The 24,510-nt window shown below is 36.7% G+C and overlaps 1 protein-coding gene across 2 annotated transcripts in view; it reads right to left on the bottom strand.

Annotated features, from left to right (window-relative positions):
- The window catches only part of specc1 (sperm antigen with calponin homology and coiled-coil domains 1), a 145,553-nt gene that overhangs the window by 53,673 nt on the left and 67,370 nt on the right, over window positions 1-24,510 (bottom strand). For both annotated transcript variants that reach the window (XM_073839753.1, XM_073839754.1), the window contains 4 exons: window positions 13,847-15,306; window positions 6,517-6,724; window positions 4,703-4,776; window positions 4,183-4,358 (listed from right to left, as the gene is read on the bottom strand). In XM_073839753.1, coding sequence (XP_073695854.1) covers window positions 4,183-4,358; window positions 4,703-4,776; window positions 6,517-6,724; window positions 13,847-15,306 — 1,918 coding nt within the window. The remainder of the gene's footprint in view (window positions 1-4,182; window positions 4,359-4,702; window positions 4,777-6,516; window positions 6,725-13,846; window positions 15,307-24,510) is intronic.

Here is a 24,510-nt window from a genome sequence, read left to right as displayed (position 1 = left end):
TATTTTTACTGTTTTTTAAATAAGTCTCTTCTGCTCACCAATCCTGCATTTAGTTGATCGAAAGTACAGCAAAAACAGTACAATTTTGCTATATTTTGACCATTTACAAGAACTTTTTTCTATTTGAATATATTTTAAAATGTAATTTATTCTTGTGATTTTAAAGCTAAGCTAAGCTGTAACATTATAAATGTCTTTATTATCACTTTTGAGCAATTTAAAGCATTCTGGCTAAATAAAAGTAGTAATTTCTATAAAATTATGTATGCTGATGCTATTCATCAAAGAATCCTAAAAATGTACTAGCCTTTTAAACATTGATAATAATAATAATAATAATAATAATAATAATAATAATAATTATTATTATTATTATTATTATAAATGTTTCTTGAACAGCAAATCAGCATATTAGAATGATTTCTGAAGGATCGTGTGACACTGAAGACTGGAGTAATGATGCTGAAAATGTATCTTGATTACAGGAATAAATTACATTTTAAAATATAGTCAAATAGAAAAGAGTTCTTTTAAATAGTAAAAATATTGTTACTGTTTTTGCTTTATCAAATAAATGCAGGCTTGGTGTGCAGAAGAGACTTCTTTAAAACATTAAAAATCCTACTGTTCAAAAACTTTTGACTGGTAGTGTATGTATTCAGGTTTTACGTTTGTTTTTTCCCTCCACTGTCCACTCCACTTTTTTCACGATTAATACTGACACACAGATAACTCTGTATTAGAATACTGTAAACCAGTCATCAGTTTAACCCTAGACATCATCTATCGCCCCTCAACTGCAGTCTTGGAGGTCTCGAATGCAGATCCAGTGGCCATTCTGAAAGAAACACAAAGAAAACAAAAGCATATTTAAAGTTCAGAATGAAGGTTCACAATAGAGATATATTAAAACATACTTGCTAAATTGAGTTTATTAGGATGAAAGCCTCAGATTGACTCATTGAGATGAGCAGCATCACCAGTAAATCGAGCATCATTTACAAAACAAATGTTATCATCATGGCAGCAAATGCTCATCAACCTTCATGCATCTCTCTGGAAATCTATAAAACATTTAATACTTTTCGTTAGCAGATTGTAAGCAGGTCTGATGACTGAAGGAAGAAAACCTTCAAACGTTTCCAGCAACCTGAGACGTTTGTTTCACAATCGGTGTGCAAAAAACATAGCAAACAGCAGATGTCGCCACATACAAAGTTTTCAAGGGCAAGAGAGTAAGGGAAAGGAGAACTGGCAAACAAAGCAGACCCAGCCCCGTTTGAATAAAATTAGCACAGCCAATCAGATAGCAGTATTGTTCAAAGCAGTGGGCGGGTGGCTAAGACAGGAAAAACAGGCAAGACACAAGCTCTTGAACATCCTCAATGATTAAGTCACTCTGACCATCCATAAGCATTCATACTAGCATTCTGTATGAGTGCTGGGTTGGTGCTAGCAGTGCACTCACCTGGGTCAGAGGGAAATCCTTTAGAGAGCAATCTCAGGGAGCGTCTGAGGGAGGGGGGAGATCGACGCACACTGGCTGTCCGTTTGAACGGAGGGGAAGAGTTTTTAAAGATCTAGCAACTCAAATGCACTACTTATAAAAGCGCTGTGCTTTATTAAGCCCGTCTCAAAATACTTAAACCGGTATTTAATGCATGCACTCTTATTGGATTCCTATAATGAAGTGCACAAGTGTCTCATATAATGGGGAGAAAACGTTGTTGCTAATGCTCTGCAGACTAATGCAAAATATTCTAGGAAGCTAGCACACAAAACAGACATGAACACCAAAGCATTAATGCCAGCCCAACACCAAAGAGTTACACCATTTGACATTTGACACAAGTAAAGATGTTGCTGGGACATTCATTTTCCTTAACCAGTTTGTTTGGGGTATCAGATGTTGTTCTCAGTGGATGAAATGTATAAATTTACACATAAAATAGATAATATGTTTAAAGCTCAGTTCATCTAAAATGAGTGTTTTTAATTAAAAAGATATGGCAGGTATATTTGTGTGTTGAAAATAAGGCAGTGGGAGTCAGGAGTGTATGAAACTTTAAAAAATACTGAATTCAGTGTCTATGACATCCCACATTTTGTCGAAAAAACAACAACATTCTGTTCAATTGAGCAGTTGAACAAATAAATAACAGTGTTATATTGCTAAGTGAAACTTAAAAATTATTTTGTTAACTACAATTACCTTAAATTAAAAAACTGAAAAAAAAGAGAAAATATATTTAAACTGAAATTAAAAACATTAGTCCTATATATTAGTCCTTTATTTTTAGGTTTATCAAGTTTATTCTGCTCACCAAGCCTGCATTTATTTAATCCAAAGTACAGCAAAAACAGAAATATTTTTACTATTTAAAATTACTGTTTTCTATTTGAATATATTTCAAAGCAAAATATTCAGCATCATTACTCCAATCTCTTTATTGTCACATAATCCTTTAGAAATCATTCTAATATGCTGATTTGCTGTTTAAGAAACATTTATTATGATTATTCCAATATTTAAAACAGTTAAGCACATTTTTTCAGGATTCCTTGATGACTAGAAAGATCCAAAGATCTGCATTTATCTTAAATAAAAAAGCTTTTATAACACTGTACTAATTATTATAGAAATTAATACTTTTATTTAGCAAGGATGCTTTAAATTGATAAAAAGTGATAATTAAGACATTTATGATGTATTATTTCAGATAAATGCTGTTCTTCTGAACTTTCTATTCATCAAAGAAACTCCACTGTTTTTAACATAATAATAATAAATGTTTTTTGAGCAGCAAATCAGAATATTACAATGATTTCTGAAGGATCATGTGACTGGAGTAATGATGCTAAAAATTCAGCTTTGAAATCACAGAAATAAAATTACATTTAAAAAAAATATTCAAATAGAAAACAGTTATTTTAAATAGTAAAAATATTTCAAAATTTTACTGTTTTTGCTGCACTTTGGATCAAATAAATTCAAGTTTGGTGAGCAAAAGAGACTTCTTACTGTTCAAAAACTTTTGACTGGTAGTGTATATTTAATATATATTTAAAAAAATTAAATGACAAACGTTTACATGACAATTTAATTGAAAAACTTAAAATATTAAAACACAAGGTAATTGAAAATATTAATAAATATTACAATAGTACACTAAAAATTCTGGGTTGAAAACGGACAAACCCAGCAACTGGGTTGTTCTGACCTAGCGCTTGGGTTAAATGTTTATTCCAAACTTCATGAGTAGTTTTAACTCAACTATTCTTTGAAAATTACTATAGGGCTGGTTTAAAATGAATTCAAAATAGGCTGTAAATTAAAAGGTAAACGTTTATTACTAAGCTATTTAAAAAATGTTTATTATTTATTTATTATTTTTATTTATTTCACTTATTAATACATGTTCATTTATTGAACATTAATAATTGTTAATTTTCAACCTATTTTTGGATTTTAAGCAAAAGAGAGTCAATACAACCTAATTGCTGGGTTTGTCCATATTTCACCCAGCACTGGTATTTATATTACTGTACATAATAACTATAACTATAAATAGTAACTAATACAACATTGAATATTTATAAATGTCCAGATTTTTAACTTGTGATTCCATTTCTAGTAAGAGATGATCAAGCAGATGTTTGATGATTACAATGCTTATGATCTCATTTGAAGTTCATCTGAACTCATCTTTTATCTTTTTTATGCCTTTTAAGTTACTTTTTTCCTCAGGAGTTAAAAGGAATATTTACCAGCTGAGCAGCAAAGCAGCTGCCTTTAGTTCTGAACACAGTATGTGAGTTTTTTTGGGCCATATCACAGTTTGAAGCTACTATAAACAAAAACAAAAAAGAGTAAACAGATGCAAGATAGTGTGTAAAAGCAGAGGAGTGAGGGTAATTTTGCATGACTAGTGATTTGAGTGTTCATTGGTACAGTTTACTGCAGACGTGAATTTCAAACACTTAAAATGTCAAATTCCCCTTCTTTATCTAATTAGGAGAATGTAAGATGGTTTAACTTTGAGGTGTAGCGAACTGTACCAGTGAACCCAGTCAGCAGCTGTCAGAGATCGATATTTGAATAGAGGTGAGGGCTGTTAGAGTTGAGAGCCAAGATGGATAGCAGAGAGGAGGGCAGTGTTGAGTTCATGGGTGATTGTGTACCTGGCGCCCTGGATCTGCTCCAACTCTGAAGACAGTCTTGCGCTCTGCTCCTGCTCCTCCTGCAGTCGTCTGCGTAGCGTGCGCAGCTCCTGCTGAGCTTCAACCTTTATGTCATTGGCGACCACTACTGCAGTCTGGAGGTCAGCCTGGAAACGGCGCCACTCCTCTGTCTCATCCTGAAAGTCCACACAAACACACACACATGCATTTTTAGTCATGTGAAGCGGAAGTGTTTTGGCCTTCTTGTGAGCTCATGGGGCTGGTCATGGAAATGTCATTTTCAATCTCGGTGACTGATGGGCACTGACATGGTAGACTGCAATCCAGCTTGCATTTGCAGCTCAAAGTGTGCTCTAATGCAGACCGTTCTGGTCTCATACACATAGCACTGCTTTGCACAGATGGAAGTTATTCCTCCTGTGTTATACAAACTGACATCCACTGTCAAACATGCATGGTTATGCTGTAGTTCATTACAAAATGAAGAAACAGTACAAGGACAACAGATAAACAATTCCACCTTCATCTGTTTATTCATGGCCTTAATCTGCTTCTCCAGCTCAGACTTGTTTTCTTCCAGCCTCTTAATTTGATCTGAAAAATAAGGACACAATTATCATTCACAAACATTATATATATATACACAAAAGATTTTTTGAGAAGGATTCAAATAAATTAAAAAAGAAGCAGTTATTTTAACTTGTAATATGTTTTCACAATATTAATGTTTTTATCAAATAAATGCAGCCTTGTAAGCATAAGAGAATTTTTTCCAAAACGCTGCTGTGCAAAGGTTTGGGATCAGTAAGACTTGTGATGTTTTTTTTAAATTAGACTCTTGTGCTCATCAAAGCTGAATTTATTTGATCAATAATACAGAAAAAAACTGTAATATTGCCAAATGTTATTACAATATAAAATAATCAGTTCTATTTTAATATACTTTAAAATATAATTTATTCTTGTGATGCAAAGCAAATTTTTCATCAGCCATTACTTCAGTCTTAAGTGTCACATGATTCTTCAGAAATCATTCTAATATGCTGATTTATTATCAGAATTACCCATGTTGGCAAAAGTTATATGCGCCAAATATTTTTTTGAACTTGTGATACTTTTTTAGGATTCTTTGATGAATAAAAAATTAAAAAGAAAAGCATTTATTTAAAATCTAAATCTTTTCTAACAATATAAGTCTTCGCTATCACTTCTTATCAATTTAACAAATCCTTGTTGGATAAAAGTATTAATTTCTTTCAAAAAAAAGAAAAAATACAAATTTTCTGACCCCAAAGTTTTAAACGAGTGTATATTGTTAGAAAATGTTTCTATTTCAAATAAATGCTGTTATTTTGAACTTGTATTCATCAAAGAATCCTAAAAAAGGTATCACAGGTTCCAGAAAAATATTAAGCAGCACAACTGTTTCCAGCACTGATAATAATTCAGCATATTAGAATGATTTCTGAAGGATTATGTGACAATGAAGACTCGAGTAATGATGCTGAAAATTCAGCTTCGATCACAGGAATGAATTATATTTTAAAGTAAATTAAAATGGAAAGCCACTATACAATAATATTTCGCAATTTTCCTGTTTTTTTTTTTCTGTATTTTTAATCAAATAAATGCAGCCCTGATGAGAATAAGAAACTTCTTTAAAAACATTAAAAAGCTGATCCCAAACTTTTGAATGGCAGTGTAAAATAAAAATTAAAAAAATTAAGCCTACAATAACATTTAAAGACATTTGCCTGCCTCCCAATAATTTGTATTACTGTGAGACATCCAAACATTTTATTTGTATTTCATTTTTGACCCGGGCAAGCTCTTAAAACTTAGGACTAAAAGCCATGAAGAGTATTCAAATATAAATACTGTTTAGTTCATATAAATAAGTATCATGACAAGGAGCTATTTAAATTTATTTAGTTCACTGCAGCTGGACGGACGCAGGCTGAGCTGCAATAAAACTATAATCTGCACCATGAAATTTCCTCCCCCCTGCTTCGAGAGGAATAGAGAGCAACTCAGACAAGCTCACAGTGCATATGAGTCCTGCATGATGCAGTTTGGCAAAGATTTAAGCTGGAGAGATCTAAGTACTAAACAGCTCAGTATCTCAATCCATCCAGGCTGCCAGAACCAATCAATGTGTTTCACTAATCACAGCAGACTCCAGCCAGTGCGTGTGTGTGCGTGTAGGCCAGATTCTGCCAGATGATGCAGTATATTTAGCACTGGCTGAGGGTGAGCAGTTAAACATTCACAGCATGAGGCATGATCATTTGGCAAGGTGGTATACTGAGAAGCAGAGACAGATAATAGTCATACTCTCCAGGTCCAGGATGGACTGGTTGGTGTGCAATCGAACTGCCCGCTGCTGCTCCACCTGGTCCTCCAACTCAAAGATGGTCTCTTTCAGATCCTTGATCTGGTTCTCAGCATCTCTGTTTTTCTCCTCCGAAGCAAGCATGTTGGTTTTATGATTTTGTTCCTGTTTCTCCACCCTCTCCAGCAGCTGCTGCCTGTCTGCCTCTACCTGTACACACAGACACATACATGCCTCAAAAACACTGTTACTATTTTTAAAACACTGTAGTGCAGCTATTCAGGGAGCATATTTCTTTTTAATAAGGCCCTTCTACTGCAGCTCTAACTGGCCAGTCCTGCACACTGGCTGCAATCCACAGCCTTTGACTAACACAAATAAAGGTTACTGGCAAAAACTAATAACAAACCTTTTTTTTTTTTTTTTTTTTTTTTTTTTTTTTACTATTTTGAAGTTAGAGAAGAAAGGAGTTGGATGAGAAAATGACATTGAGAGTTTTTTGCCCTACACTACCTTTTTGAACTGAAGTACACTAAAACTAAAAAGTAACCACGCTTGTCCTTTCCAATGTGATTACGTAATGCGTGAAGACACGCATGCGCATTGCAAAGCTAGTACAACTATTTGTGGTTAAAAAGTATATACATTTTTTTTGTTTCTTTGTTTTTTAAGAAAAGTACCAATCATTTTGCTGTTGCTTAGCTGGGATCGTGTAGAGCCCTTTTAATACTGTATGCACTAAAACTGGACCATAAACCCATTGGCCACCATTGAAGTCCACTACAGTGCCATGCGAAAGTATTCATACCTCTTCATTTTTTTCCAAGTTTTGTTATGTTGAACTGCTTTAAATGACTTTTTTTTTCCACATCAATCTACACTCCATACACCATTATGACAAAGCACAAAACAGGTTTATAACAACTTTGGAAAATTTCTAGAAATAAAAAACTAAAATGATTCCATTGCGTAAGTATTCATACCCTTTTCTGGAACACTTAAAGTTTAGCTAAGGAGCATTCATATCGCTTGTAGATGTTACTACACTTCAAATGAAGTTTGAAGGCAAATCTCTCAATAAAAGGTCCAACAGCTGAAAATGTCACACATCTTAGGAAGAGTTTAGAAAAAATTCTGCTGCATTGAATGTTTACAAAAGCATGTAGCCTCTATTATCCATAATGGAGTAAGTTTGGAACAACTAGGACTCTTCCTAGAGCTGGCCCCCTGGTCGAACTGAGCAATTGATGGAGAAGGGCCTTGACTAGAGTGGTGACCAAGAAGCTTATGGTCACTCTAGTTGAACTCCATGATCATATATGCAGATGGAGAAAAATTACAGAAGGCCAAACATCACTGCAACACTCCACCGATCTGGTCTTTGCGGCGGTGTGGCCAAACTCAATCCTCTCCTCAGTGAAGACACATGAAAACACACAATTTGAATTTGCAACAAAGCACCTACAGAACTCTCAGATTGTGAGAAACAAGATTCTCTGGTCTGATGGACCTCAACTCCAAGCATCATGTTTAAAGGAAACCAGGCACTGCTCATCACCTGCAGAGTACCATCCCAAAAGTTAAGTGTCCTAGTAGAAGCCTCATGTTGTGAGGCTGTTTTTCAGCGGTAGGGACTGAGGGATCGAGGGACTCATCAGAGTAGTAGGTAAGCTAAACACAGCAAAATATAGAGATAGCCTTTATGAAAAACTAGTCTACAGTAGTCAACATTCGAAGTGGATCAAAAAAGTTAATCAAAGTTGTCCTAAGATAAGAACGGCTATTCATTTTGGTTTCAGGACAAATTTGATTAAAGGTTTTGATCCACTTCGAATGTTGACTACTGTAGAGCATTCAGAAAATTCTGTGAATGTCCCTGAGTGGCCCAGCCACAGCCTGGGCTTGAACCCAATCAAACCTAAAAATGTGCGTCTGCCCCATCCAAGCTGACAGAGTGGCATAATACTTAATAAGACTTCAGGGTGTAAAGATGCTTTAAGTACTAATTATGCAATCAACTTATTTCAGTGTTTTATTTTTAAAAAAATTGGCAAATTTGGTATGAATCTGATTTGTGCTTTGTCATTATGGTGTATTTAGTGTAGATTGATCTGGGGAAAAAAATGAAAGCAGTTTAACATAAGGCTGCAATGTAACAAAACACACAAAAAAAATGAAGGGGTATGACTACTTTCGCAAGGCACTGTATATGGAGAAAAATCCTACAATGTCTCCCTCTAAAACCTTAATTTCTTTTCGACTGAAGAAAGACAGACATAAAATTGTCAGGAAATGTTCTTTCTGGAAGTGAACTAATCCTTTAACATCTGAATTTTATAAAACGAGTTTCAAATCAGACAATAGGAAACAGTATTGCTCCAGTGTTGCAAACTAATTGATTGAGAATTACTCTTGTTGCGATATAGGCCAGGTCATAATTCACTTGACAGCTGGAATAGCCTATAAACAACTGAACTGTAGCTGAGTCACACACACTTCTTTTTTCAGAGCCTTGTGAGCAGAGACGTGCTCGCTGAGAGACGAGTGTGGCATCTTAGAGCTCTGTCCAATGGCAACTCCCTGGATGACATCTGGACTGAGGGAGTATGCTGAAGCCAAAAGGCTTGAATCCCTCAGAGCGGTTAAGTCAGAGAGAAAATTAAAGTTCATTTTGCGTTTGGAGGAGCACTGGGTTCATATGACAACCATGAGGTGCCAGTGATGTTCATGTTCTTGTGGGTTTATAACAGTCCTTTCTGTGTATAATTGTATTTTAAAGGATGAGGTATGCTTCTAAACACATCACTACAACATTTACAAGTGCAAACTACGCAGCTACAAAAGTCTGCATTTTGATATTTATGTAGGTTCCTCTCTAATTTTCTGGTGCTTTATGCGGAACATGATAACATAAAATATGCTCTGTGGTTGAATGTAATGCAACTTCTGTATATGTGGTGAAATTTTAATAGCTTACATGGTCTTTTTTTGACATTAAGAGAGAAATAGAGAGCTGACATAGCTTTGTAGAACCCAAAGAGGGTATTAGGCAACAAAGTTGTTTACTCAAGTTGTCCTTTTATAATTGTACCACATAAATGTTCCTGAAGGGTACATAATACAATGTCTTAAAGGACTAAGGTCTATAAAGATTTCTTCACTCCCAAGACTGACCTCCAAAAATCTATCATCACAAAAATAGGGCTCTCAAGAAGCTAACAAAATGAGTATGTCAAAAAATGAGTCACGATTGATTTGGCACTAAAAACCTCTGAGGTGATGATGGTCATAATACAAGCCAGATGGACCAAAGAATTCATCCATTTCCAACACCAACATTATGAACCTATGGTTTATAAACTACCTTAAAATGATCTCAAACAGTTTGCATCTCTAAGAAAATTTTTTAATCTTAATTATACACACCTGAACCATCTAGGGCTGTGTCTGAAATCCCCTCACCCCTCCATATACTAGGGCTCTACGGTGTGACCATTTTAGTCACATTTGCAACTGAAAACTACTGCATGTGACTATGAAAACTATTTAGGGTGCGACTGACCCGATCGGCATATTTGTGTTTGCGATCAGGGGAGCATCAAAGGTTTCTACTTACAACATTTGCAGCATTAAAGGAGTAGTTCACTTTCAGAACAAAAATTTACAGATAATGTACTCACCCCCTTGTCATCCAAGATGTTCATGTCTTTCTTTCTTCAGTCGTAAGGAAATTATGTTTTTTGAGGAAAACATTTCAGGATTTCTCTCCATATAATGGACTTCTATGGTGCCCCTGAGTTTGAACTTCCAAAATGCAGCTTCAAATGGCTCTAAATGATCACAGCTGAGGAAAGAAGGATTTTATCTAGCAAAACGATCGGCTATTTTCTAAAAAAAATTACAATTTATATACTTTTTAACATCAAATGTTCGTCTTGTCTAGTTCCACTCTGTGTGGAGATGAAAAAGTAAATAATTTGTAAATGTTTTTAGAAAATAACTGATCGTTTTGCTAGATAAGACCCTTCTTCCTCGGCTGGGATCATTTAGAGCCCTTTGAAGCTACATTTAAACTGCATTTTGGAAGTTTAAACTCGGGGGCACCATAGAAGTCCATTATATGGAGAGAAATCCTGAAATGTTTTCCTCAATAAACATAATTTCTTTACAACTGAAGAAAGAAAGACATGAACATCTTGGATGACAAGGGGGTGAGTACATTATCTGTACATTTTTGTTCTGAAAGTGAACTACTCCTTTAAAATTCTTAAAAGTAAATGCTGTAAGTTACATCGCTAATGTCATAGAATAGCATAGTTAAATAACAGCGGGGCACATTGTAACGCAGTGTTACAACTTTCCCCATCTGCGCGACTGGAATATAAAGCAGGTTAGTGTCTTCTGCTGGTTTGCGAAACTATTAAATAACAGATTGGAGATAATAATACCAGATTTGTCTCAATTTAAATGAATACTAAAAACTGAGATGAAAAATTTACTTCAGCCAGAAATTTACTTTTACTATGGTAAAATAAATATTCAGCGATATCTTCAAAAGGCTTTTGAATTTTGCTGCACTTTTTTCTCTGTATAGTGTTACTATGACAACTAGTAAATACTGTAAATTTGGTTATGCTAGCATGTGTGGAAATATTTAAACCATATGTGTTACAACTAAACCCGTGTTAGTTTGTGCCCCGCGCTCCCCTAATGTATCACAGACATATCTGATGATTCCTTAAACACAATGTTAATCAGAATCCACTCGCCGCTCAAAACACTGGCATTTTGTTCAGTGCTGAATTCTGCAAGGTCACAAATCCTCTCATTGTAACAAACAAAGTGTAGACTAGTGTTAATTTCGTCAATGAAAACTATGACGAAAAACGTTCGTTGACAAGCTTTTTTCCCATGACTAAGACAAGAGGAAGACGAGACGACAATAAGGTCAATAAACAAAAACTAAGACTATATCAACATGCAATTTCGTTGACGAAATAAGACGAGACTAACATGTATTCAAAAATGTTATTGCAAAATTTTATTGCGGACTGCCTCACGCCTCTACTGAGCGAGCTTTCATGTGTGGTTGGCAGATAACAAGACATAAAATCCCTGAATCAGAGCTTCGCTATTACAAGTATACATAAAAACATAGGCTATTGCAATTTGGAATTAATGGAATTACTATTAGAAATTTCACTGTTTATAATATTTTTTGTTTGTTTTTGTTTAAAAGAGGCGCTGTGCAGACTGATCGTTGTATGACATCAAAGCCCCTGTCCCTAATCGCACCCTAAACCCTCATGGTCTTCCTCTAAATCCACACTTTTGTTACATGTTGCCGTTTTTACAGACTGGTAGAAGTCTGCATAGCGGCCGCAAAGGGGGCACTCGCGAGCCCTACAGTTTTGTGGACTTAGACACACGCACGCGGCAGCCACTGTAAGTGTGCAAGACCCTAAGTGCATGAAGTGTGCCATTTGTGACAGGGCCAAAGTACCCATTCACTGATTGGTCTGCTTAGTCCCTATAAATCACTTGTAATGGAAAGGTTAATTTTTGATCAGAATTTTTGATTATTGATCAAAAGGAGGTCTTGAACTGTGCTTCTACACTTTAAAGTGCTCCTAAAAAAAAGGAAAATCAGAGGCCTTGATTACCCTTAAATAGTGCACAATTTGAGGAGAAAGTTAATTGTAGTTTTGTCCAAAACCATAGTGGACATTATCCAGTACACTCACTAAATGCTTACTTGTTTTTGTTCACTCATTCAGCAGACTGTATTAGTCAAGTAATAGGAAATAGTGAATAAGGTAATTGAGGGTGATTTCTGAAAAAAAAAAAAATCAGGATCACTAGAAACTTCCAGAGCCATATAGAAACAGAGTTGCGACACGCTTTGATCTCGCCACCGCGCGGTCGCGTGGTTCATGGAGCTCTCAATAGTTCCAAACAACTCCGCGCTGTGTTTGAATGGGTTTAAGTGGATAGACAGCAGTTTTACTATAGTTGCAGCAATTTCGAGTAATTATTAACACATAATGTGCATTGATTGTGTATTGATAACTTCTCTGAATACGCTTTACAATCGCATTTTATTCTGGGGAGTGATAAAGAGACATAATTAATATGTTCTCATACTTTTTGGCAGTCAAATGTGACCAAAGACCTTAAGTGTAACTTTTATTCAATCAAATAATTGTAATATATATATAGTTCAGTTCTATTTAGTTAATATTTTGAGGAGATTTTTTTGTACTAAATAATACAGTATGTGCAATAATGATCCTGACCATTTAAAAGATAACATTTTCTAATATAGTATTTATATTATAGTTAGTGCGATATTTAAGGTAAAATACATTTGAATGTGTATTTGGACATGATCAAACACTCTTTTTTATATGTTTCGATTTAACGATTTAATGTTAAATTAAAAAAAAAGTAATTTACTTGTGTTATTTTATGATATTCAAATATACAGCATAAGTGAATATTATAAAAGGCAAGCAAAAATGCCATTTATCACAATAGAAAAGATGAAAACAGTGTTTAAAAAACCACAAGGCAACCAATTGCATTCAGCATACATTTTTATCGTATTTCTTGAATGCAGTCTTTACTGAAACTCATTCAACCTCCTACAGTGAGAGAAAGATCGCAGAAAGACTAAAAACGTAAAAATACGACAACTAGTATCTGGTTATGGTCACTATTACGGTGTTTCTCTCGTTATCTAACTGCATTTACAGTATAACTGTTTATTTTTTAACGATAAACATTAACTATAACACGCTTCATAAAATACCACTACTGGTCAGTTTTCCGAGAGGTCAACTGATGCGTTAAAATGTAAAAAAAATGCAGTAATGTCTTCAATTTACTGGCGACTGTGCTTGAGAAACGCTGAAATGAATGGGCTTCTATGGAGGAGCTATTGGTTGTTTGGAACTATTGGCCGCTCCATGACACGCTTTACTTCCGCATTACTCAGTTCCTATGGAAGCCTATGGGAGTGTCGTAACTCTGTTTTTCTATGGCTCTGGAAGCTTCTAGGCAGGTGTCTAGGAAGTAAACTCTGCAGGAAGATGGCCCTTTAGGAGTAGGACTGAACATTCTTAGCATCTGTGGACTTCAAAACAATATCCTAATAGCATACAAGCATTACACCAAATTAAAAGCTTGTGATGAACAAATAATTGGCCAGTATTTAGGCCACTTAAAGATTACTGGAATTGGGTGATACCTGCATCTTTATACTATAAACCACCAAGTGTGATTATATAAGTTGTCAAGCACACCCTGAGCTCACTCCGTTTTACTGCGTACCTGCTGTAGCTCTTGTCGTAGCTCCGTGCAGCTCAGCTCCAGCTTGTCTCTATCTTCATGCGCCGCTTTGAGCAGACTTTGCAACTCTGTGTTGTCACTGGCGCTCTGCACTGCCTTCAGCTCAGCAATCTTCTGCCGCTCCACCTCCACTTGCGCCTTCAGGCTAGCACTCTCCGCTCTCAGAGCTTCTGCGGCTAGCCGCTGTTCCTCAGTTTTCCTCACCGCCTCGTCTTTAGCAACCTTCTCACTCTCCAGATGCCCTTGCAGAAGCTCTACTTCTTCTTTCAAGCTCTTCACAGCAATTTGCGCCTCTTGATTCTCCATTTCCAAAGCTCTAAGACTCCCTGTCAGCTGCTGCTGGATGTCTACCAGCTTTTCTCTTTCAAAGCGGGAGCTCTCCACTTGCTCAGCCAAACGCTGTTCAAGCTCTGCAACCCGAGAGGCACGTGAAGCCTCAGCTTCATTACACTGAGCTTGTTCTCTGAGCCTCTGGAGAAGGGACTCATTCTGTTGCGCCAAAAGTTCTACACGCTCCCTTTGCTGCTGGAGGGACGTTTGTAAGAGGCCCTTCTCCTCCGCCAGGCGCTCATTCTCAGCTGTTAGCTCCTGGACAACCTGTTGTTGGTCAGCCAGCTCCTGTAGTGTGGCCTGAAGTTCTTCGGCTGTACTGTGGTGGCTCTCTTCCATCTTCTGGATGCGTTCTGTCAGGGACTCTACTGAGAGCTCTTTCACCACACCACTGGGCACAACACTCTTAATGCTGCTACTGACAGAGTCTGAGCATGAGGGAACCTTCTCAAACTCTGAGGATTCTGAGGAAGGTAAAGGAGAGCCTTTAGTGTCACTACCAGAAGATGACGCAGAAGATTTGAGGTGGCTTCCATTGACTGCATCTGAAGTGGTGTTTTCTGGAAAAACTCCATTAACCGAATGGTTGCTAGAGCTGGTAAGCAGTGTTGTGGTGCTTTCCAATGTAATAAGCCTCTGCTTCAAAGCCTGATTCTCTTCCCGCAAGGTGGCCAACTCTCGCTGGAATCGTCCGTTCTTCTCCTTCAGTTCCCCTACAAGCACCTGGATGTCTCCAGGCTGTGTCGGTATCCTTTCTAACTCTGAATTACCTTCTGGTGTCCCAGCCTCTGATGATGAATCCTTCCCTTTATGCCGCTGGAGCTCCATCCGTAACTTACTGATCTCAAACTCTTTGGTTTTGGCCTCAGCCAGAAGCTCCCTCACCTGGCTCTCCAGCAGGTTCTTGTCGGAAACAGCAGACTCTGCTTTGGTCTTGGCAGAGCCACGTGTATGCTTGGACAGTGTGGACAGACTGGAGGTGCTGGCACTGGTGACCATCTTTTTGGCTGTAGAGCTTTTCTGTTGGTCACGCAATGAGACACGTTCTCTGGAGATGCTTTGTGGGATCTCACGAGGAGCTGGGATCCCTGACTTTTTGGTTGACTGCACACCTGCGTAAAGAGGAAATAATGATGTTTTGTTAGTGTTGGAAGTCTTAGTCTCAGTATACAGTATGCTGTACAAAATGTTTGCTTGAGAAATACGACCAACCAAAACCATTCCTCTGGGCAACTATATATCTTTTCTTAGCCTAATAAATGATATGATAAAAATTAATGATGTTTTCATATGACTGAGGTCATAAGAATTAAATAGCAGTAAGCTGAAACCGCTAAAGCAACAACTCCTGGCCACCAAACCAGAGATATGTGACAATGTCACCATTTTTCTCATTCCATTGTACAAGGCCTGTTGTATCTGTGTGAGAGGTCATTCATTTAGAGTGATGACAGGACAAAATGTGTTTTGTCCTGTCACATTCAAATGGCCACCAGGCACTGCCTCACTGCACTGTAGCCATAGCAGCACAGCAGAACAAGAACACACTGGCATCTGAGTGGCATCAAAGTGAATGTGGGTGATTTATATCCCCGCTTTATGCTGCTTGCAAAATTTAGGTTAATTATTCTTTAGAAGGGGAGGCTGGTGAAAGGATTTTGTGGGTTTTGGAATAATCAGCAAATACCAACACACAAATATGCTGGACTGGAGCTTGTTAAAGCTGATGCCTTGCTCTAATACAAAGATTATTTCAGACTGACAGAGTTTTCAATGAGATCACTGTTTCTCAGGCCAAAACAAAGTCAACCCAGAAGGCATTGAGATGGTACGCTGGGTAGAGAGAGAAAACTACAAATATAAAGGGCATATGAAACTCAGAGACACACAATGTCTTCAGTGAACATGAGAGATGTATAGAACGCAAATGCATTAACGCAAATACACCTTACTTAATACGACAACATGCAAGTGTTTGTGCATTATTCAATTATTCACCCCCATATCATTATAAACCCATAAGACCTTCCTTCATCTTTAGAACACAAATTAAGATATTTTTGATGAAATCCGAGAGCTTTCTGACCCTGCATAGACAGCAACGCAACTGGAACGTGCAAGGTCTTAGAAGGGTAGTGATCAACCGATATTGATTTTTTTATAAGCAATACCGATACTAATTATTTGCACGTTTATGCCCGATAACCGATATGCAGAACCGATATCATATACTTTTTGACACAATAATTATAACACCACTGAACTGAACAAAGATAATACTGATTATGATTATGATTATGATATGACTAATAATAAATCGACATATTAGAATGATTTCTGAAGGATCATGTGACACTGAATACTGGAGTAATGACGCTGAAAATTCAGCTTTGCATTACAGGAATAAATTATATTTTATATATATTAAAATAGAAAACCACTATTTTAAATTGCATTAACATTTCACAATATTACAGTTTTTTTTGTATTTTTACAGTGAACAGCAACATAAAAAAAAGTCTAATGATGAGCATATAGAAAACAAAAAGAGTATTAAATTCAGCGCTTTCATTTTCAACATGCACTCATTCATGGCTTTATTATTTAATTCATGCAAAGTTACGTCTTTATTGAGACAGGACTTGACGGATTATCTTAGCCTACGTGACTCAGTGAGTTTGTCTCTAGTTTGCCAAGCTGCATAAACTAGCCTACATATCAGACATTTATATAACACATCTAATTTGTGCATTAATGGCTGTTGTGTTAAAAAAAGTTTACTAAATACAGCAAAGCAAGTAAGTATACTTTACCTGTGCATGCCGTTGTTGTTGTCTCTCCCCTCGGACGCAATACAATGCGTGCAATTCTCAAAACACACACAAGATGGTATCGTTAAATCCGATATTACAAAACCGATATCCGATTATGGTAAAATGCGTAAATATCAGGAAAATGATCGGTAAATCGATATATCGGTCGCTCTCTAGTAAGGACATGGCTAAAATAGTCCATGTGACATCAGTGGTTCAACTGTGATTTTATGAAGCTACAAGAATACTTTTTGTGCGCAAAGAAAACGAAAACGACTATATTCAACAATTCTTCTTATCCGCGTCACCGTCCATTTACAAGAGTACTACAATGCATGGACTATTTCAACAATGTCTTTACTACGTTTCTGTGTGTTGAACATGTTAGTTTTCTTGCTGTCTATGCAGGGTCAGAAAGCTCTCAGATTTCATAAAAAAATATCTTAATTTGTGTTCTGAAGATGAACGAAGATCTTACCAGTTTGGAACGACATGAGAGTGAGCAAGTAATGACAAAATGGGTGAATTATCTTTTAATGATACCTCGAACTGCAAGAGCCCCATGTCTTGGGACCTAAATATTATAGAAACTTGGGGCTCCTTTTACTTTAGTCATCACCCAACAACCGCTTAAAGTAACGCCTTTGGCAACAACCCAGAATACCCCAGCAATGTAGTGGCAAGTTCTGCAAGCAACATTTACATTTTCTTCAGCAAATTTAATAACCTAGTTTACAGAGCCATGACTTCATCTCCTCTTAGGCGCAATGGTTGTTTAGCAGCAGCCTTGTGTTTTATGAAAACAAATTACAGCAAATTATAATACAATAATGTAATCTATAAAAATGTTTAGTGCTGAGGTAAAGTGAAACATAGCATGAGAAATGGTACAGTTTAGGATGGCTTTAAGCAAAGACTGATTTTAAATAACGCAGCTAATTTGATTTAGCTCTCTCTCTCTGATGCAACTCGGAGAGGATTGTTCTGAGTGACTGGACAGGGTTATTTAGATTTGGATTAATGTATTTGAGTTTTACTTCTTTATCTGAGAGCTGAAACTAAATAAAACACTCCACTGGGTGAGGCTGTGCTAGGATAAGAGATGCTATAAATCTGTAATCTACCACTCTCTCTCTCACACACACACACACACACACACACACACACACACACACACACACACACACACACACACACACACACACACACACACACACACATCCTTCAAAGACAAAACCAGGACACTCACTACTGCATTATACATTACCATTTTCATCTGCGGCAACATCATAACCTCTCAGAGTTGCTTCTAATACATTCATAACATTTAAAAATGCTTCTTCTTTTTTTTTTTATCATACTAGAAGTTGGTTTTAGCAGCATGATGCTCACGATGTTTTCAGCCTCTGCTGCCTCAATATATGAAAATATGAGCACATAAACATAATTTCTAGATTTGCTCTAAGAGTCACTTCATGCGCATTTTACCATTTCATTTGAGAAAAACCATCATCATCAAATACAAACAGAAATTCAATCATTTTTAAACAGAATCAATTATTTATAGATGCTTTTTATTATTAAAATTTGTGAAACCATTAAAATGGAATACAGAAAAGTAATGGAAAACAGAATTTGGTAAAAACACAACTGGATTTGGGAAAAAAATGTATAGGGCCTTAAACACATAATTTTGTTAATTTTTAAATAAACTGCTGTTAAATTGTGCAAGTTTCATGATTTCAATTAATGCTTTATGATTAATAACACATAACTTAACCATTAAAACACAGTCTAGACTACAGCAATTAAAATGGAAAAAATGCAATCCAGAAACATTAAAATGGAAAAAAATGAATTCAGACAAAAAATAAAATGGATTTCATAGGGCCCTAGAGTTATAACATTTCAGATGCATGATTCACACACATACATGTGAACAAATTCAAAGTCATTTATTGCCAATAAAAAGCCCTTTCAATTTGCTTCTAAGCCATTCACTGGGCAATATGATATATGTTTGCTGCATAACAAGTGAAGGATGAGATTAGAGATTTTCTTTTCCATTAGTTTGACTAATGCCTGGGCAGTGCCATTACTCCACAGTCTCATCTTAATACACTGCATGAATCACCCTTTACTGAATTCAACTATTCTGTCACTGCTGACCTCCCCCCATGCCAGGAAACACACTGAGAATCACGCGAACATGCACACAATAGACATGTTTCAGTTAAAATTGAATAGTATGAGATTGCCTGTTTGACATCTGAGGCTGCTGCTTATTAGTGAAGTTGTTCAGATTTGTTATGAACTACAAAGACACAAGAAAACTAATTTGACATGTTGACTAGTTATTGTGTCCTTGTCTAGAATACATGCATAAATATGCAACTTTGGAACGAAACGCAACTTCATTAGATCTGAATAAATTGACCCAAAGTGTGAATTTACGACTCTTCATAGTTGGCAAAGAGGTTGCAAATCTGCTGCTGGTTCATGCAAGCAGTTAAAGAGAACAAAAAAGAGCAGGATTACGCCAGCAATTGATTAATGACCACACAAAAGAACCTTAATTCTTGTGCAAGACAAGCTCTTCCTGACTCCAAATTTATCTGTGCTTGGCTGCCCTCATGCTTGAATGACTATGAAAACTAACTATTTTTAGCCTTCGGAAGGGGAGAGGGAAAGAAGAAAAACAAAGAAAGAGAGAGATGGTGTGGGGCTGAGAAGGTAAACATCAAGCTAATTGTGCATTTGCAAAAACAGGTTAATTGCTCCAAGAAAGAGGGAACAATAAAGGCTTGAGAAAAGAAACGGGATCCAGAATCCTTGTTGAAAAGCAGTACTTCAGCTTTTGTGTAGGAGATCCGACTGTGGGAGATATACAGCTCTGAGTCATCTGTCCATCCTTAATCTCCACAACCAAAATACAAGGCCTATATTGTCCTACTGCCACTAAGCAGAGACTCATATTGGTACATGGAGCAAATAAAATGGGACACTTATTCAGAGACAAATATATTCAATGTCACAATGAATGGGGTTTTGGTTTCTATAGTTGCAGTAATGAATTCACTCTAATGTGAGTTGGTTTAGTGCATAAACATCACTCAAATAAAGAGCTTGTTGTTGGCTGAGCTGCAGTGTGAGGGAAGCTAATATAATCATCGAAGAATTATGTTGTTTTGTGAAACATGACAGCATGGGGTGAGTTCAAAAAGTGAAGCCATTAAAAGCCAAAACCAACAGTTCAGATTGCAATAATGTAGCCATTAACAGTGATTGTGTTTCTTCTCAGCATAAAGCAGCATTACCATTTTACTTAAAGTCCCCACGAAATCAAAACGGAGTTTTTTTCCTTTTAGTATGTATTTTTATTTTAATATATTAGCCTTTATATATAAGCTAGAGTGTTTCAAAACAATATGGATTCAACGATTTTGATGACATCACTCTGCACGTCAGCCTCTCATTGAACTTTGTCCAATCAAATGCTTTCTAGAATTTGACGCGTCCCGCCCCTTACACTATGAATAGACGCTGAAGCTGCGGCTGAAATAGGTCACTGTACAGTGAATGTATATAGGGCATAGGGAATGATTCACACATTGTAAATATGCTCACCATTAGGGTGAAAGAAGTCAGGTTTTGCGCTGTGTCACGTGAACCGCTGTAGCGCACACACAGTCTGCCCTGGTCCAGTGACACAACAACACGGAGCGGATCATATGCACAAGTTGACGCATACCATAAAACATATCGGACCCATTTGAATTCTACACAGAATGCTATATTTTATTTTTTGTGGCTGTCATACGCTGTCAAATGCGGCTTTACTGAGCTCAACAGCTCTGGCCCAAGCTGTGATGTATATGAAACGCTACTGGCTATTTAAAAAAAGGGGCCGGGACTGCTTGATATGTCCCGCCCTGTCTTCCTGTTTCAGTTGATATTACAGATGCAATTGAAATTATTCAACCCCCCAGATACTGCAGTACTTTACAAATACAAGCTTTTCTGAATATCCAGGACTTTATAGAAATTGCATCTACAACAGTTTACTGACATATGTGACCCAGGACCACAAAACCAGTCATAAGGTTAAATTTTACAAAACTGAGGTGTATACATCAGCTCAATAAATAAGCTTTCTATTGATGTATGGTTTGTTAGGATAGGACAATATTTGGCCGAGATACATCTATTTGAAAATCTGGAATCTGAGGGTGCAAAAAAATCAAAATACTGAGAAAATCACATTTAAAGTTGTCCAAATTAAGTTCTTAACAATGCATATTACTAATAAAAAATTACATTTTGATATATTTATAGTAGGAGTTTTACAAAAAATCTTCATGGAACATGATCTTTACTTAATTTCCTAATGATTTTTGGCATAAAAGAAAAATCAATAATTTTGACCCATACAATGTATTTTTGGCTATTGCTACAAATATACCCCAGCGACTTAAGACTGGTTTTGTGGTCCAGGGTCACATATTAAAAGTGATATATCAATATATAATGTAATGTTTTTAAGTTTTTTCATAATACAGCTATTTCACAATTATTAAACCCCTATTCAACATTGCTGTTTTAAGTCACTTATTTTTATGGTAGGGAACAAAATTGGCTTAAAACACAATTAAGCCGCATGCGCTGATAGCCTTGTGGGCAGCAGGCCGACATACAGCGCCATTGCGCTCCGATCATAGAATGTTCTTGAGTGGCCTGTTCAGTGTCCAGATTAAATTCTCATTGAAAAGATTTGGTTGAATTTGAAAAAAGCAGTGGCAATGTGAAAACCAAAGATTACTAGTTGTCTGAAAGCCTATTCAGGTGAGGAATGGGCCAAGATTGCAGTAGAGAGGTGACAAATGCTTCTAAGCACTTCCAAGCAGCAATATAGTGGTTTTAAAAAACTAAACATTCTGCAGCAAATTTTTCTTTTGGGGTTAAATAAGAGTCAATTTGATTATTTTTTCCATTATTCATCAACTTACATTCTCAGAATTACTCAAATGTGTATTAATAAACTTTCTTTAATAGTGTACTGATGCCTTTGTTGAATTGGTTTCACAAAATGTTGTTCTCTGCAGCTAAATGTCTTGCAGATCAAGAGGGTTGAATCATTTTGATTGCAACTGTACATCAACACATAGAATAACGCTGCATGATTCAAAGCACTTCACTGGACCTTTACATTTTTTTAAAATCAGAATAACACCTCTTTGAATTTTTTTATTAACTTGGTCCATTGAAACACACAGCTTTTTCAGCCAGAGATGTCCTGCACTGTTGATTATGTTTAACACTAAAGTAAAACCACTGCATGTTCCGCTATGTGATTATGTGGACAACACATTCAATCATCTGTTGGTAATTGTGGATAAAGTTTGGAATTACAGAAGTAATCACAAGACTCAACAGCTTCCAGTGTAACCTGCCAAGAAATGATAGAGTGCAGTACATCATGAAATAAACCTGTAGTAATTAACTGCAAAGGGTTGAAAGATAGACAAAAGCAGGCAAAGCACTGGGCAGTCAGCTGTCATTGCATTAGCTATGAGCAGTGACGTGACAAAGTCACAGAAAAAAGAGATATATTTAAAAATTAGTAAACATCTTCAGAAACACCTCCTCTGGGATTTCAGGGATACCAGGGATTCCCAAACTTTTTTGTCAGCCAAACTGCTTCGACTCAAAATATTTACTTAAAGCATCCCAAGAGAAGTTAATATTTCCATAACCTAATCTCCAACAACTTCAAACTTTTAAACTTTTTCATCATCTTACACCTCCACCCATACGAGAGGAAGCTCCAGTAAGGCTGGACTAATGTTTTCCAGTCAAGTGTACTGTAGAGCAACAGCCTTAACAGAATTCCTGGTTCTCTGCCACATCTTCCTGTTGTCCAGCTAGTGAATGAGATTGGCACATTGTAGCTGGTTGTAAACATGTAGATGTAGCCAGACAGCCCTCCTGACATTCCACTCCACATCCTGCAGGCGAGGGAAAACGGAATCAATGACTTTCCATGTGCGTCATAACAGTGACACACTTTGCCCATCCTGAATAGTGAAAATGACTGTGGTAAGGGGTGCTAAAGTCTTTTATGATCCTCGTATCACTATGCCAGTCAAGAGTCAAATCTAAAAAGGACACAAAAAAGCCTGTAAAATGAGAATAACCACTATGATAGCCCTCACCAGTATGGCTACATGAAGAATGGCATGATGAATACAAAGATACATGTAAATATTTCAAGATCTTAAACAAGGGGAAATGTGTCATGTTTTGTCCCACAGACTTTAAAAATCTCCTTGCCTTGTCAAAGCAGGAAATTACATCATGTGGATGTATTTGTAATGTTACACGGTTAGGCGTAGAGCCACAGAATGAACACTAAGTGGATCTGGTCATTTTCCATGTGTGAAATGTAACCCTGTAAAGCCTGACATGAAATTACAGTCAGAAAACTCATTAGCACTAACTAAACTAATTACTGGTTAATTCTCACTATAAGCCAGCTGCTTATCAGCATGCCAATTAACATTTTGGCTGTTTATTAGTACTCACAGTAAGGTTAAAAAAATATTTGATCCTCTGCTGATTTTAAACGTTTGCCCACTGACAAAGAAATGATTAGTCTATAATTTTAATGGTAGGTTTATTTGAACAGCGAGAGACAGAATAACAACAAAAAATCCAGAAAAATGCATTTTTTAAAAAAGTTATAAATTGATTTGCATTTTAATGAGTGTAATAAGTATTTGACCCTTTTGCAAAACATGACTTAGCAAAACCCTTGTTGGCAATCACAGAGGTCAGACATTTCTTGTAGTTGGCCACCAGGTTTGCACACATCTCAGGAGGGATTCTGTCCCACTCTTTACAGATCCTCTCCAAGTCATTAAGGTTTCGAGGCTGACGTTTGACAACTCGAACCTTCGGCTCCCTCCACAGATTTTCTATGGGATTAAGGTCTGGAGACAGGCTAGGCCACTCCAAGACCTTAATGTGCTTCTTCTTGAGCCACTCCTTTGTTGCCTTGGCCATGTGTTTCATAGGTAGCATTCCTCCGTTTTCATGATTATTGAAACTTCACGAGGTGAGATCTTGCATGAAGCCCCAGGCCGATGGAGAATGACAGTTATTTTGTGCTTCTTTCTTTTGCAATTAATCGCACCAACTGTTGTCACCTTCCCACCCAGTTGCTTGGTGATGGTCTTGTAGCCTATTTCAGCCTTGTATAGGTCTACAATCTTGTCCCTGACACTCTTTGGTCTTGGCCATGGTGGAGAGTTTGGAATCTGACTGATCGATTGCTTCTGTGGACAGGTGTCTTTGTGTCTTTGTCTACCTGTATAAAAGACACCTGGGTGCCAGAAATCTTGCTGATTGATAGGGGATCAAATACTTATTTCACTTATTAAAATGCAAATCAATTTATAACTTTTTTTGAAATGCGTTTTTCTGGATTTTTATTTTATTTTATTC

The sequence above is a fragment of the Garra rufa genome, chromosome 5, assembly GCF_049309525.1.
Source record: "Garra rufa chromosome 5, GarRuf1.0, whole genome shotgun sequence".
NCBI lineage: Eukaryota > Metazoa > Chordata > Actinopteri > Cypriniformes > Cyprinidae > Garra > Garra rufa.
The sequence above is the reverse complement of the archived record's forward strand: the minus strand, read 5'-3'. Positions and strand labels throughout refer to the sequence as shown.